The 15,908-nt window shown below is 53.2% G+C and overlaps 1 protein-coding gene across 1 annotated transcript in view; it reads left to right on the top strand.

The window, feature by feature from the left end:
* The window catches only part of Tpcn1 (two pore segment channel 1), a 56,892-nt gene that overhangs the window by 1,990 nt on the left and 38,994 nt on the right, over positions 1–15,908 (top strand). The window contains exon 2 of the mRNA XM_052755211.1: positions 1,635–1,871. Within this exon, the coding sequence (XP_052611171.1) occupies positions 1,760–1,871 (112 nt within the window). The 5' untranslated portion in view covers positions 1,635–1,759. The remainder of the gene's footprint in view (positions 1–1,634; positions 1,872–15,908) is intronic.

The raw sequence follows: 15,908 nt of genomic DNA, 5'->3' as shown, positions 1-15,908 counted from the left end.
AATGCGTGTTGGCCGCCAGCAAAGCCAGGGTGATCTTACGTGTTCCCAAGGGGGCACTTGACAAAGCCAAAGTGGAAGTTGTTCACAAACATAAGAGAAACCGGGGCAAGCTTGGAGAGCCGGACACACTCACTTTTTATTCCTGTCGTCTGAGGACAGGACCTGGGCACTTAGAAGGCACTGTGGGTGGTGTAATGGCTAGGGGTGTGGGCAAGGCAAAGTTTCTGGCTGTGGGTTCTCAGGCAGGTTACCTAATGTCTCTGTCCCTATCTGATGTGTAGGGCTATTCTTGAGATTTCGGTCACCTAGTTGTAAATCGCTAGTAGGGTCTCTGGCATAGTTTGAGTGTTCTTTGAAGGTGAACTGCTATTATTATTATCGTTATAAATTGTGTTCCCTTTAAGACCTTTACAAAGCACAGAGATAAGTGCAAAGTCGGGTAGTTTTGATCACGCTAGCCCCATTCTTTCCCCTCCAGAGATGGTTACCTCTGTGTTTGTTCTTACAGGAACCTTCCCTGTTATTGTATTTTATATGTTTGTTATCATTATTTTAAAATTGGATGTGCATAAGTGTTTTACCTGTGCACACATGTGTGTGCACCCCATGTGTGCCTGGTGCCCAAGGAGGCCAGAAGAGGGTGTTGGATCCCCTGAAACCGGAGTGAAAGATGGTTGTGAGCCACCATGTAGGTTCTGGGAACCAAAAGAAGGGGTCCTCTACAAGAACAGCGAGCGCTCTTCACGGCTGAGCCATCTCTCCAGCCCCGCTAGGCCTCCTTTTTTGAGACATGGTCTGTTCATGTAGTTCTGGCGGCCTGAACTCAGTGTAGACCATTGGGCTCAAGCTCACAGATACCTGTCTGCCTCTGCCTCCCAAGTGCTGGGATTAAAGGCGTGTGCCACTACTGCCCATACACTCCCTCCCTCTCTCTCTCTCTCTCTCTCTTTTTAAAAGATTTATTTATTATGTATACAGTGTTCTTTTGTCCAGAAGAGGGCGCCAGATCTCATTACGGATGGTTGTGAGCCACCATGTGGTTGCTGGGAATTGAACTCAGGACCTCTGGAAGAGCAGCCAGTGCTCTTAACCTCTAAGCCGTCTCTCCAGCCCACACTCTCTCTTTTAAGGTAGACTCTTGCTGAATAGTCCAACCTGGCCTTGAACTCTGTTATTTATCCTCCTGCCTCAGCCTCCCAGGTGTTGGAATCACAGCATGTGTTGCGATTCCTAGCTCTTTTTAAGGTGACGTGGGCTGTGGCTTAGCGGGCACAGTGGTGCCTAGCATGCACACAGCCCTGGGTTCAGTCCCCAGTCCCTCTAAACCGTCTGTGGTACACATTTGTATTCCCACTGGAGGCAGGGGGACCAGAAACTCAAAGTCATCCTCCGCTTTGTAGTAACTTTGCAACCCACGTTGGCTACATGAGACTCTGTCAAAAAAAAAAAAAAAAAAAAAAACCAGCAATTTTTATGCTGTAAGTTCCTATGACAGAAGAGAAAATTCAGTGGTTTTTAGCCTGGCCTCTGGTCGCACAGCCGTTGCCGCTCCCTGACTCTAGAACACATTCATCAGTAATGATTATGTCTTAATCATTACCTTTCTTTTTTTTTTTCCCTCCTCCAAACCCTAGAAGATGCCTCTGATGGAGCAGGCTTTGAGAAGCACCTCTGGCCCCGTGGCTTTGACTAGGAGCTCAAGCTGGAGACCGTCTCAAGCCCTGGCCATCGCACCCTGAGGACCACGGGACAGCGGACCATGGCCGTGAGCTTAGATGATGACGTGCCGCTCATCCTGACCTTGGAGGAGGGTGACAGTGCCCCGCTGGCTCCTTCTAACGGCCTGGGCCAAGAGGGGCTGCCCAACAAAAGTAAGCTGACGGGCAGGTGGGTGGGCGGGGCTCACAGCATCTCCGCTCAGGGAGGAAGAAGAGCCCTGGACACCCATCGCAGGTGTGGCACGGACTTTGCTCTTAGGAGACCGTGGGTGTGAGCCCAGCCTTGCAGTGCTTCTGGGGTCCAGTGTCCCCCCCCCCAGGAGCCCCTACTCCGTACACACTTACTTAGCTTTGTCCCTGCTGCTAGGGGACCTCGGGCAAGCCTCGCTTCCCTGCCTCATTCCTTGTGAATGAAAACATAACCTGTGGGTCCCCACCTGAGTGGTGGGAGGGGAGCCGAGCTTCTCTGCCATGGATCTGCCGTCTCAGAACGGGGTGGAGGGCGAGCCTTGTGGTGTATTATTGATCAAGGCTTTGGGGTTTCTTTCTGGGAATCGAAACCCGGTACAAAGTAACCCCGAGAGAGGGGATGCGCCGTCCGGTGTTGCCGACTCTTAAGTGTCTTTCTGGCAGAGGGAGAGGCCTTAAAACCCTTCCTGGTCCTCATCCCGAAACCATCGCTCGGTCCACTCAGGACAAGGGCTCAGGAGAGGCTTAAAATAACTTGTCTTAGCAGAGGGTCCCCTCAGGCAGGGAGCAAGGCTTCAGGGCTCCGCAGTGAGTGCAGACGGCCCGCCAGGGTGGAGGATCAAGGGCTACCACACTCACACCCACAGGGGAGGACATCGGGGACCAGGAGGCATGGAGCCTGGCACCCCCATCTCCTTTGTCCAGAGAGAATACAGTTGGGCTTTGGGGATCTAGTAGCTCACTGGGGTGGACTGAAGAAGAGCAAACCACCCTGTCACCTCCTCATGCTCACCACCACTGTCCCGAGCAACCTGATTTTCCCACTAAGGGCCATGCAGGCCTACAAAACCCTGGCTCTGACTCCTGGTCTCAACCGACTCTTTTTTTTTAAGATTGATTTATTTATTATGTATACAGCATGTGTGCCTGCAGGCCAGAAGAAGGCGGCAGATCTCATTATAGATGGCTGTGAGTCACCATGTGGTTGCTGGGAATTGAACTCAGGACCTCTGGAATAGCAGTCAGTGCTCTTAACCTCTGAGCCATCTCTCCAGCCCCATTTTTTTTTAATAATTTATTTAGCTTTATTTTATGTGCACTGGTGTGAAGGCGTCAGATCCCCTGGAACTGGATTTACAGACAGTTGTGAGCTGCCATGTGGTTGCTGGGAATGGAACCTGGGTCCTCTGAAAGAGCAGCAGCCAGTGCTCTTAACTGCTGATCCATCTCTTCAGCACCCCCTCCCTGACTCTCTTTTTAAGAGCCCCTGCAAAGAAGGCAATATTTTTCCTGTTTTACAAAGGAAGAAACTAAGGATCAGAGAGGTTGAGTAAGTTTCCCAAGGCCACACAGCCAGCTAGTGAGGGAGGAAAGGTTTGAACTCAGGCCTGTCTGGCTGAAGTTTTCTTCCCTTCTCCTTCCTTTTTTTCTTCCTCCTCTGGCTCCTCCTCCTTCCCCCACCTCCATTCTTTACCAGCTCTTCAGGCACACACACACACATGCACACACACACACACACACACACACACCCGGAAGCCCTTAGGGTTGGCTAATATTTTTATTTGAGTTCATTTATTTGCTGTCTTGAGGACTCATCCCAGGGCCTGGCACATGCTAGGCTTGTCATGTGACCACAAGACAGCGATACTATTGCTACCTGTATTTTATAGAGGAGGAAACGGCCTCAGAGAGGTCCGCTGACTTGGCCGGGTCACACAGCCAGTGAGCAGAACCCTTTCTGGTTGATCTTCCCATACCACTGTGGAGTTGCTCTGGGGAGAGAGAGAGAGGCAGATGAGTCAGCCTCAGGGGACACCCCCTCAGGAGGACCCGCCAAAGGAAGTAGACTGAATGGTATAGGGGTGGCTGGCTAGTTAAGGATGTGACTGGTGCCCACTTCTAAATGGGAACCTTGGCGCTCTTCATGCTCTTAGATTCCTCCAGAGTGCCCGAGCTAGGGGTGGGGTCCTGCTGTGCCACCCATGGAAGGGAAGAGAGCGACCCAGTTCTGCACCTGAGGCCGTCTTTGGGCTGCTGTAGGGGCTTGTGGAAGAAATGGGCCAGTGAGACAGGAAAACTCCCCCGCAGGGCCGCCAGTGAGGCCACCGGATCTTGCCTGAAGTCTGTCGCTTATTTTGGCTTAAGAACAGAAGCATACAATCTCTCACCATGGGGCATTGTGTTTTCTGCCTGGGGACACTCGTGCCTCAGTTTCCCCTCTCTGACACTGTTAATGGGGTACTTCCTAAAAGCTCTGAGAAGGAGAGGCCACATCCAGCACAGCTGGCTGAGGACAAATGGGGCCTCTCTCAGGAGAGATGTCTTCATTAGGGATTTCTGTTGCTGTGATAAAGTACCATAACCAGAAGCAGCTTGGGGTCGAAAAGGGTTTATTTCTTCTTATACTTCCAGATAACAATGGAAGTCCATCACTGAAGGCACTCAGGGCAGGAACCCGGAGGCAGGAGCTGATGCAGAGGCCATGGAGGAGTGCTGCTTACTGGCTTGCTCCCCATGGCTTGCTCAGCCTGCTCTCTTATAGCACCCAGGACCACCAGCCCAGAAGTGGTACCTCCGACAGTGAGCTGGGGCCCTCCCATATCCATCATCAATCAAGAAATTGCACTGCAAGGTGGTGGCGCACGCCTTTAATCCCAGCGCTCGCTCGGGAGGCAGGGCGGGGGGGATCTCTGTGAGTTCGAGAGAACTTGTGAGATCCAGGACAGGCACCAAAACTACACAGAGAAGCCCTGTCTCGAAACAAAACAAAAAAGGAAATGCACTGTAGACTTGCCTGCAGGCCAGCCTGATGGGCGGCGTTCTCTCAAGTGAGGTTCCCTCTCCTAAAAGGACCCTTGACTTATCTTGATGGAACACTAGCCAGCTGGGTGGAGCTGTCACAGGAAGCCCCAGACCTTTGCCCAGGCCTGGTTATCTCCTGTTTAGATTTTTCACATTGTCCCGAGGTCCCCCTGCTGTCTGAGCTGTCAACATGAACCACACCCAACCTGGCAATTTTCCTGTCTTCAAGCTGTTTGGGGACTGTCCCATCCCTACAAGGTGAAGCCAAGCGGTTTTGTGCAGGGTCCCCGGCCTGGTGTGTCCCACGCCTTCTTTCCTGACGGGGGGGGGGGGGGGGGGGGGGGGGGGGGGGGGGCGGGGGGGGAGCTGTTTCCCGGGCCAGCCCATGGTGTGACTCTCCCCTTCAATCCACTGAGTCCCCAGTGCTGTTTGGAGCCTGGGCTTTGATCAGGCAGGCCCCGTCTGGAAGACATTCCTGGCTCTCCTGTTTGCACAAGGATTCCAATTTGAGCTGAAAACTTCCTGCTCGCACACTTCTGTGAGTGCTTCTAAGTCTCTGCTTAGAGAGAGTTAATGAATCGCTTTCCTGCTGTGGGCCGGGAGATAGCCATCACGTGGTAATTACTCACTTAGCCATCTGGTCACCTGCTGGGCTGAGTTCCATTCATCTTTGTACCTCTTAGCTTAGGACCTGAAGGTGCGGAGACTTCTCAGGCCAAGGCAGCAATGAACTTAGCTGGGTGTCTGGAGCCTGGAAGCTTGAAGGAGTGGCCGACAAAAGGCCCTTGTCAGATGTGAGTGGCACTCTGTCTGTCTTTGCTCTAGCACCAGGGGCAGTCTCGTCTCTTCCAGTAAATTCCTGACAGCTCTGGAAGCCCCAGGCCCTGTCTACAGTTGCTGTAGACCCTGGGGTACCCAGGGCAGGCAGGGGACAGACAGCAGGTCAGTGGAGTTGGCAGCCATGGGCCTTGCAGATGGCTGTCTTGCTATCTCCTCAAAACTGTGGCCCACACAGTGCCTCGTTTTACCTCAGTTATCTCTAAAGACGCCATCTTGAACCATATGCCTCCTATTCTGAGGCTCTATCTCTTCAACATAGAGATTTGTTTTTATAATATGTTTATTTTGTGTGTGTGTATGTGTGTGTGTGTGTGTGTGTGCGCGCGCGCGCGCGCGCACGCACATGCATGTGCTGTGGCACACATGTGGAGGTCAGAGGACAACTTGTGGGACTCAGTTCTCTCCACCATGTGCATCCCGGGTTGTCAGACTTGGTAGCAAGTACCTTTACCCACTGAACCATCTGCACAGCCCCAGGAATTTTTTTCTTTATCGTTTTGTTGAGGGGGAGACGGGTTGAGACTGCGTCTCTCTGGTGGTGTGGCCAGGTGGTTAGAGACAGTCTGTACACATGCCGGGCAGTAGTCTGGGCCGCATGTGCATGGCAGTCTATACAGTGGGTACGCCTGGTGCCTCCTGGCAATTCCCAATAGGATTTTTGCCTCCCCCATGCCTTTAAGCCCACACATGTGTTTTCTGGTGAGGAACAGATATGGCTATGCCCTGGTCTCCTGGTTACTTTGATGTGGCATTATTATGGTTTCCAGGTGACAGGCTGGTCAGGGATGGGCCTCAGAGGACAGAACACAGAGTCTTAACGCTCAAGCCTAGGAAACAGTGCCGTATCTATAGGGAAGGCCACTGTCCTCACAGGGACCTGCGTGTGACACCCTGGCTCCATTTCTAGAGACTTCATATAGCCCGAGCCAGCTGGCAGCAGCCACTGTCTAGGTGACCAGAGCTGCTGGCCTCAGGCAGATGTGGCCGAGAGGAGCTGGGAGGGGACAGCAGGGCTTTTCTCAAGGGATGATCAGCTCAACAATTCTTCCATGCAGCAGTCTCGCCCTGTAGCTCTTTGTGGGGGCCAAACATGCCAGCACGCTTGTCAGAGAGGGAAGGACACCCAAGGGGGTCCGCCATGGCTTCTGACACTTGCAGCCTGTCTGGTGGGGTGGCTGTGTGGGTTCTGGAGTCAAGCCCCAGGCCTTCAGTCCTAGCTGAGAACATTCCTGGGTTCTTCAGGCTGCGGCATCAGCTTGCTGTATGTCAGGGTCCTTATGGTCCCCCAGCCAGGTGGGTGGGGACTTGGCGAAATGCTGTGGATCACGTGGTCCATGCTTGGCCAGTCATGACATAGGTGATGAGGCTGCGTGCGGACAAGGCTCTCCCACGGAATGTCTGCGGTGAGCGGGAGTCTTGAACTCGGGACGCGGTGTGAATCCCCATTGCCTCACTCCCAGCCCAGCAGGTGGCTACCACCACACAGGGACACTGAGGCAGTGTAGCTGTCGGAAACCAAGAACAATTAAATTTCCACAACCTCCCACTTGGCCTAGCCGCCTGGCTCTGCCAGAATCATTCCTCTGGCTTTTATAGGGCAGAGTGCCGGATGTCACCAGATTGTTGGTGGTACCAATTAAAATGAGCAAGCACCCAGCATGCTGAGATGGAGCCTCATAATGGAGGCTCGAAGCCTTAAGCTTCCCGGCCCTCTGCATCTTCAGAGGGGGGGGATCCTGTCTGTTGCCTCGGGCCCCCCTGCCATGAAATGCCATCTCTTCCTCTGCATGAAGAAAGCCACCGCATCTAAATGGCAGGCGCAGCAGCTGGGTGCGGGCTGGCACCTGCTGCCCTGCTCCGCCAGTCACCCGAAGGAGGTCTGAGATCGTGTGTGCTCTGAAAGTGTTTTATGAGCCAGAACAGTTGACTTCCCAGCCTCCAAGTCAGGGAGGGAACATGGGAGCAGCTGGAAGGTTTATTGTGCTGTTGAGCTGGTGGTTTCTGGCCGCAGTGTCTCCTGGGACTGTCTTAAGTAACAGCATGAGGCCCCATGGAGGAAACCCCATGCTCTCACAGAACACAACCAAGACTAAAGCCAGGCAGGAGTGTTTGGGGTCCTTCACGCTTGGGGACCTGAGGGACAGCCCTTCCTTCTGATCTTGGCGGAGCGGATTTCCTGATGTGTTGTTCATTGTCTGCCTCAAACTCCTCTCTCCCTGCCCAGTCAGTCTGGGTGAGAAAGTTCACAGGAATCACAGTGACCTGCCACTGTGGAGTCCCCGCCCCATGGCCCCCGTGCTAGGCGGCTCCAGGAATGGGGCTTGTCCCTCCTGTGCCATCGTGACCCCGCAGACTTCTAGGTCAGTGCTTTCAAGATCCTCCTGCAGGGAGGAAACCGAGGTGCCCAAAGGTCGAAACCTGTCCCAAGTCACAAAGGCACGCTGGCACACTGGACCCAAGCATCCTAGCTCTTAGCTGATATGCCTCCCTCAGGAAGTGGGGGTTGAGGGGACAGGATCAGGGACGGGGGGGTGTCTCATCCAAAGTTGGTTTCTGGTTTCGCTTTACCGGAGGAAAGTGTGTTCTGTTCCACGGTGGTGGCTGGCAGCTGAGGCAGCGTTCTGTGCTGTCAGAGTGGCCACCCTGATGGTGTTTTGTTGTGCCATGTCTCTGTAGGCTAACCCGGCGGCCTGGACAAAGGGCAAGAGGAAAAGCCCAGCTTCCTGTCGTGAGCCGCGGCTTCCTCCTCCGTGCCCCTCCCCCACCCGCCTTCAGCACCCTCCCTTAGCCGGCTCCTCTCTAGAACCTCTGGGCTTGTTTTCCATTGTGGCTATGAAAATAGGCTATGTCAGGAACCAAGATTAAGGCTTGGGAAAGGAAGGACAAGGGAGGATGTGTTTGGAGTCGGGGGACAGCCATAGGCCATGTGGATACCCTGATGCAGGAGCCCTGTGGCCAGTATGGAGACTGGTGGGGACGGCCCAGACCGGAGGCTGCTGGTGCTCATGTCTTTGGTTCCTGGGACCCTCTCCATCTTGTTTACTTTCTGTCAGGGTGTGGAGCTGCTTGTGGAAGTCTTGGGCCACGCATAATGGTGTGCTTGTATGATCCCAGGACGCCGGAGGCTGAGGCAGGAGGATCATTAGGTCAAGCTCAGAAAGTGTGATTCTGTCCTCTTGGTGTGGAAGAAGCAACCTCGGACACCCTGGCATGGGTGCTCTGCAGGGGCAGATGCCACCCTGCTCTGTCCATTTGTCACTGGGTCACAGGCTGACATTGTTAGAGTCACCAGAAGTCACTGGCTGCTGTCCTCATGCCAGCTCAGTTCTGCAGATCACTTCAAGTCAAGGAAAACAGTGCAAACCCGGCTAGCCAGCTGTCCTGGTCTGAGGTCACCTCCCCAGGGTGTCTGTCATTCAAGGAGCCATGGAACTGGTTGAGGCAGGCTTAGCCAGTCAGGGCGGGAATGGAGAGGATAGTCGGGCCAGTTTTACTCTGCCCAGCTTTCAGGCCGCCTTCTTTACCAATTTTGTTTTTTTGTGCTACAACTCCAACCCAGAACTTCATGTATGCTACACGGGAACCTCACTGAGCCACATCCCCTCTTTCAGTGACTTGCCTTACCTTGTAATGAGAGTTTATTTATTGGCTTTGATGTATTTTTTCCCCCAGTGCTGGCAATTGAACGTATGGCCTTAGTCATGCTAGCTGAGCATTCTGCCACTGAGCTACACCCCCAGTCGGGAGGTGTGTGTGTGTGTGTGTGTGTGTGTGTGTGTGTGTGTGTATTTTGTCTTTGACTTTGAGATTTATAGTGGAGATTCAAGCATAAGTTACAAATTAAAAAAAAATAGTAGTCTGGGGGCTGGAGAGATAGCTTAGATAGCTTATGAGTACTGGGTGCTCTGGCAGAGGACCCCGGGTTCTGTTCCCAGCACCCACATCAGGGGGCTCACAACCACTGGTAACTGCAGTTGCAGAGGGATCTGGCGCCCTCTTCTGGTCTCCATGGGCAACCGTACTCACATGGTGCATATACTGTAAAACAGGCACTTGCACATGTGAATAAAAACAAATGATGTTTTAAAAAAGTTTTTAGAAGTAATGACTTTTGTTGTTGTTGTTTCTTTTGTTTGTTTGTTTGGTTTTTTTTTTTTGGTTTTTTCGAGACAGGGTTTCTCTGTGTAGCTTTGCGCCTTTCCTGGAACTTGCTTTGGAGACCAGGCTGGCCTTGAACTCACAGAGATCTGCCTGCCTCTGCCTCGCGAGTGCTGGGATTAAAGGCGTGCGCCACCCCCCGCCCGGCGTTGTTTTGGTTTTTTGAGACGGGTTTCTCTGTGTAGTTTTTGGTGCCTGTCCTGGATCTCGCTTTGTAGACCAGCCTGGCCTCGAACTCACAGAGATCCACCTGGCTCTGCCTCCCGAGTGCTGGGATTAAAGGCGTGCGGAAGGTGGCATTTTCTAATGGCCAGCTTGTGTGTCTCTAGGTCGGGCCTGTGGCTGTTGTAGGAAAAGCGGGAATGGCCTGTGGAGGTGTGACAGTCTGGTTGACAGGCCGGGGAGTGTGTAGTGGACCTGTTTTGTTGCATACATTATGGCTCTCAGTGCACTTAGGGGTGGGAGGGGCAGCTGGAGGAGAGGTAGGGGTTTGGGGGTAGCACGGGAAAGGCTCTAGAGAGATTAAGGTTGGGTGTGCCCCACATTTCAAAAGGATGATGAACAGGAGGTGAAAGTCTGTCCCTAAAGAAATAGGCAGAGAGAGCTGTACCATCCCGGGTGAGTGGCACAGCTGTGCTTTAATTACAGGGTGGAGTAGGGAGCTGAGATTTCAAGGTTGCCTCTGCGCGCCCCCCCCCCCACCCCCCCCCCCCCCCCCCCCCCCCCCCCCCCCCCCCCCCCCCGCCCCAGGCCTGTGCCGAGGTGTGGGAATATCATCAGGGTGATGGAGAGGGCCTCAGGTACCTTAAGCGGGGTGGGGTGGGGGAGGGGGCTACTGTCAGGTCAGGTTACAAGGGTCTGAAAATTCACCTAGTCTGAAAGGGGATAGAGATGAGTGGCAGGACCAGGTGGGGACTAAGGGCGTGTCTTAGTGGTAGAGTGCTTACTGAGCCTGTATAAGGCCCTGGGTCCAATCCCAACCCACCAAAAAAGGGGGAAATGGGAGGAAAGCAGTGGCCCAGGACAGGACACCACATTGCCCGTTTGGTTGGACTCGGTGTTTAAGGGGTACCTGGGTGGTCAAGCAGGCATTGTTCATGTTCTCGCCTGAGCTTTGCCTTCTGAAACCTCAGATTCCCACATTCTAGTAGGTGCCTGTGGGCATAGAGTTTATAGCCCTTGGAGTGAGTTCTGATTACCACACTGTGGTAGGAGACCCTAGAGCATGGGTGACATCACTCAGCTGGAGGGGGACAGATCCATTCAGGCACCTGGGTGAGCTAGGGCAGGGCCTCTTAAACTGTTTCTACTTAAAACCCCCCTTTTACAAATTTTTTTTTTTTTTTTTTGGTTTTTCGAGACAGGGTTTCTCTGTGTAGCTTTGCGCCTTTCCTGGAACTCACTTGGTAGCCCAGGCTGGCCTCGAACTCACAGAGATCCGCCTGGCTCTGCCTCCCGAGTGCCGGGATTAAAGGCATGCGCCACCACCGCCCGGCTCCCTTTTACAAATTTTTTAAACATTTATTTACTCTGTCCGTGTGTGTACGTGTGTGCGCGCGCTGCGCGCGCGCGCGCGCGCGCGTGTGCACACGCACACACCCGTGCATGTGGAGGTCAAAGGACAACTTATGGCAGTCAATTCTCTCCTTCCCACATGTGAGTCGTGAGCATCAGACTCAGGTCCTCAGGCTTGGCGGCAAGAGCTTAACCCACAGAGTCATCTCAGCAGCCCAAGATGTTTATTTGAGAACAGTTCTTTGGTATGTATAATTTTACCATTTATTGAAGATGAAGGCAAATTTCCACCCTAAGTGAGACCAATGTGCTTGTCTGTTTTTACGTGCGGGATCAAATCTTGGCTGAATACTTTACAGTGCAGCATGCAGAGATGCCAACGTTTCCTAGAGCCGATCGATATTTGGAGCTTATAATCAATCCTGAGAACGTTGCTTTGCATAAATACTTAGTACACAGTGCAGGAGTAAGTTTAGGGTCCTCTCAAACTGTTAGAAATTCTGTCCTAATCCTAAGCCAGAATTGATTTAGTGATTTTTTTTTTTAATTTAAGAAACTCAGGTTAGCAACTCAAACATCACTGTTTAAAAATCAAACATTCTAAAAATACAATCTAAAGATATATGCTGAAGAATGACAATAGGAAAAGAATTTAAAGTCTTTATATTTTCTTTTTTTTTTTTTTTTTATGCCGAATGCTGTTTATTGAAGGAGGGAAGAGGTCTTAAATACAGGCTTACAGCACAATGGGAGAACCCCAGAGGGCAGAAGTTCGCTACCGATGTTTTACAGTCTTGCATCTAAGCTGTTTTTCTTAATTAAGCCACTACATTCACTTAGGTCACTACCACGGTTTAAAAAGTGGGAGCTGGGGAGGGTGGGAGTCAAGGTTGAGATGGGATGCCAGGCCTCCCTTGTAAACAGGCTTTCTCTTTTGGGCCACCAACCAGCTCCCAAATCATGACACAGAGACTTGTTATTAGTTTTGAATGTTTGGCCTTAGCTTAACTCTTGTTTTAACCTGTTTCTCTTTATCTATGTTTTGCCGTGGGCTTTCACCTTTCTTTCTGTATATCTTCCTTTCCCGCTGTCTCCATGGCTGACGCGTGGCTGCCTGGCGTCTGGCCCCAGGCGAGGCCCTCTCTTTCTCCCTATTTCTCTTCTCCTTCTCTCTCAAGGCCAGATTTCTCCTCCTGTTTATTCTCTCTGCCTGCCAGCCCCGTCTATCCCTCTCCTGCCCAGCTATTGGCCGTTCAGCTTTATTAGACCAATCAGGTGCCTTAGGCAGGCGTGGGATGAGCCTGCGCGATGGGTCAGAGCAGCTGAGTGTCAGTCCAGCATAGCAGGGTCTGTGCCCCTCAGGCAGGCTGCAGCACGTCTCCAAGCTTGGGTCCCCTCATTCATAAAGAGATAGCCACACCAAGACTGCTCTTCGGTACTGTCGTGAGGTTGAAACAGGAGCCTTCCTAGTGACCACAGGGCCTGGAGTATTCCAGGGGGAGGCTTGGTAGATGGCCACCATTATGATGGGTTGGTACTGGAGCAAGGAATCCCAGCTGACAGAGACCATCTTGCCTTGGCTGGATATGTGGAGTGTTTTGGGTAGGACTGTCAGGTGGTGATATTATAGATGGTTGTCCCTGAAACCGGTAACCACAAGGTGGGTTGGTCTTGGAGACTCTGGCCATGTGGTGGGGGCAGGAGCCAGGTTTGGAGGTTTATTCTCTGACTCAGGCTCCCTGAGCCTCCCCAGGCTGCATGCATTGCACATCTTGGAAGCCTAGCACCCTCCTGCTTCAGAGGTGCTGGGAAACATCTGGACCGTGAGAAGCCTACAGGACCGTCCCAGACTACCCTTCCCTGGTCAGGGAGCTACTTAAATTAGTCTCATCCTGGCAGCAGGAGGCAGGAAGTGGGAGCGGACCACCCCACCCTCCTGCTGTGTCCTTCTTGATCCCTTCAGCCCAGCCCCAGATCAGAGTGGCCTCTAAGGCCAGGCCCATTGTACCTGCTGTATCCCCATGGAATCCACCCAGGCCCCAAGCCTCCATCTTGATCAGGGATGGGGCGGGTGTCCCTCTGCGCAGCTGGGTGGTTGAGCTCTGTCACTTGGTTCCTCCCAAAGCAGAAACCCTCTCCCACAGCCGCCCACCCTGCCCTCTGGGAGTCCAGCTCAGATCCCGAGATTACAGATTCTATGAAATGCCAGGTTCTGGCTCAGCGATCTCTCCCTCCCCGTGTTCTCGGTGCGGGTGGCAGCCAGCGCTGTGTTCCTGCCTGGGGCGGCTTTGAGTTATTCGAGATATGGTGCAGGGCACAGATTCTCTCTGGAAGGCTGTTATGATTGGACAACTCCCTGGTGAAATTGGTGGTGGCTTCCCAGACTCCGCTGGGTTAGGACACTTGCAGATCCCCCCTCATATTCCGCAAGTGTCCCCCTTGCTCTTTGGCTGGACAACAAATACAGGAGCTGCAAATGGAGTGACTTGCATACCGCTTAACTGACGGTCTCTCTGGCCACTGTTGCTGCCCTTGTCGGTGACTGACTGACTGATTTTGTGTGTGTGTGTGTGTGTGTGTGTGTGTGTGTGTGTGTGTGCGCGCGCTACAGGCAGTCATCCCCACTCAAGATGTGTGTAGAGTTTGCTCCCATTTTACAGTCAAGCTTGTGGAGGTGTGGGAGGAAGGCATCCACCCAGGCAGGCCTCAAGTCACAGGGTCTGGTGAGCCACCTTGGAACTGGTGGTGACCTCAGAGCCCTGTTTTAGACCAAGTCCTTAATCCTCAGAACAAACAAAAGAGAAAGAAGAGAAATTGATGTGGCCAGGGCTGCCTTACCATGCAGCCCCTGACCGACCTGGGATGTGTAGCCCAGGCTGGCCTCAAACTCGGCGATCCACCTGCCTCTGCCTCCCAAGTGCTAGGACTGGTCTGGTTTTGTTTTTTTTGAGGCAGGGTCTCACAACATAGCCCCGACTGGCCTAGAACTTTCTTTTTTTTTTTTGGTTTTTCGAGACAGGGTTTCTCTGTGTAGCTTTGCGCCTTTCCTGGAACTCACTTGGTAGCCCAGGCTGGCCTCGAACTCACAGAGATCCTCCTGGCTCTGCCTCCCGAGTGCTGGGATTAAAGACGTGCGCCACCACCGCCCGGCCAGAACTTTCTTTAGTTGTCCTGGCTCAGTTCCCAGCGACGAGGCTGACAGGTGGGCAGCGCCGCACCCGCTTCCTGTGCCCGGCTCTCGCCGTCCCCACCTGGGGCCTCTGTCTCCGCTAGTCTTCCTTTGCTGGAGGCCTGGCTCCTTTTCCTTCCAGCATGGATGGAGCTGATCCCAGAACACGGCCACACTGCACCGTGCCCCGTCACACAGTGGCCACTCACAGCCCAGCTCCTGGAGGCCCGAATCTGCCGTAGCTAATCTGGGTTCACTTTGCAGAGTGACGGGTTCCTAACGGCTGTGAGGAAACGGGGTTTTGGCGAGCTGGCAGAGAATCACAGTAGGATTACCATCTCCTCCTCGTTCACCCGGTTCAGGCCGGGTTTGTAGGGTCTGTTCCAGTTGGTGACACCAGTCGGAGCTGGCTGGGTGTGATGGGGTAGGGAGGTAGAGTGCCCGGCCGGGTAGGTGGCTGCTGTTTCTGAGCACAGCAGGTTTAATAAAGGCAAGACCAGGTCTCATATGCCTCCCCTGTGCGCTTGCTATCCGAGATGGGAGTCACAGCTTCACCACCAGCCCCTCGAGTCCTCTGGGGTAAGGAAGAGATTCCCTCATGTCCATCTGACCAGAATAGCCCTGATGAGACCTGCTTCCCTAGAGCAGCCTGCAGTTTGGACATGGAGGTCTCACTCAGCCTCCAGCCTGCTCGTTTCTTATAATTGTAGCATCAATCTATGCCGCTTGGTCCCCCTCCCACACCACCCACTGCCTTCCCTCACATCTGAGCTCCCCGACCCTGCCATTTGGAGACTGCCTGCCCCCCCCCCCCCACCATCTCTTAAAGATGTCTCTCTTTAGTAGAATGCTACTTCATTTCATTTTCTTTCTCTGACTCGCTTAGCTCTTGTGGAAAGTCAGCTGGGTGACGACGATGGAGCTCGGCCCTGGCTAATGGCCTGGAGCCGCTCCAGGCCACCGGCTGCATCGGCCCGCACTTGTGGGTGGTCGTCAGCAGCGAGCGTGATGTCTTCTCTCTGTGGCTCTCAAGGGTCCCCTCTTCTCACGAGCTCGGCTGTTCACACTTGGCCGGCCTGCCTCGTCATTTGCGATCATGGTCATCGTCATGCAGACCCTGAAGCGGATCTGGAACCTCACCAAGGCTTGATTTTTATTAGTATTGAAGCCACTCGGCCTCTAGGCCAGTCGGCCATTTCAATCTGTTACATAGTGGGTCCCCCCCCACCCCCCATTTCTATCTGGAGACTGGGCAGTGTCCCAGAATGTGAAGGGGCTGCAGAGCCTGAAGCTGGGGATGGCTGGGAGAATTCTTCAGCTTTAGGAGTCTGTGTGATGGAGGAGCAGGGTGATGGTGGTGGAGGTGCCCACAGATTAGTCTAGTCTGGGATTTTAATGTTTCCTCAGTTGTGTAGGTTTCTTCAGCAAAGGGAGGAAGTTGATATGACCGCTGAACCACTTAGAACAAAGTTCTAAGCATTTTTTTGTGCTGAGCCTCAATTTCTTCATCTGTAAGA

The sequence above is a fragment of the Peromyscus californicus genome, unplaced genomic scaffold (assembly GCF_007827085.1).
Source record: "Peromyscus californicus insignis strain IS unplaced genomic scaffold, ASM782708v3 Scaffold_2__1_contigs__length_46816999, whole genome shotgun sequence".
Classification (NCBI taxonomy): domain Eukaryota; kingdom Metazoa; phylum Chordata; class Mammalia; order Rodentia; family Cricetidae; genus Peromyscus; species Peromyscus californicus.
The sequence above is the reverse complement of the archived record's forward strand: the minus strand, read 5'-3'. Positions and strand labels throughout refer to the sequence as shown.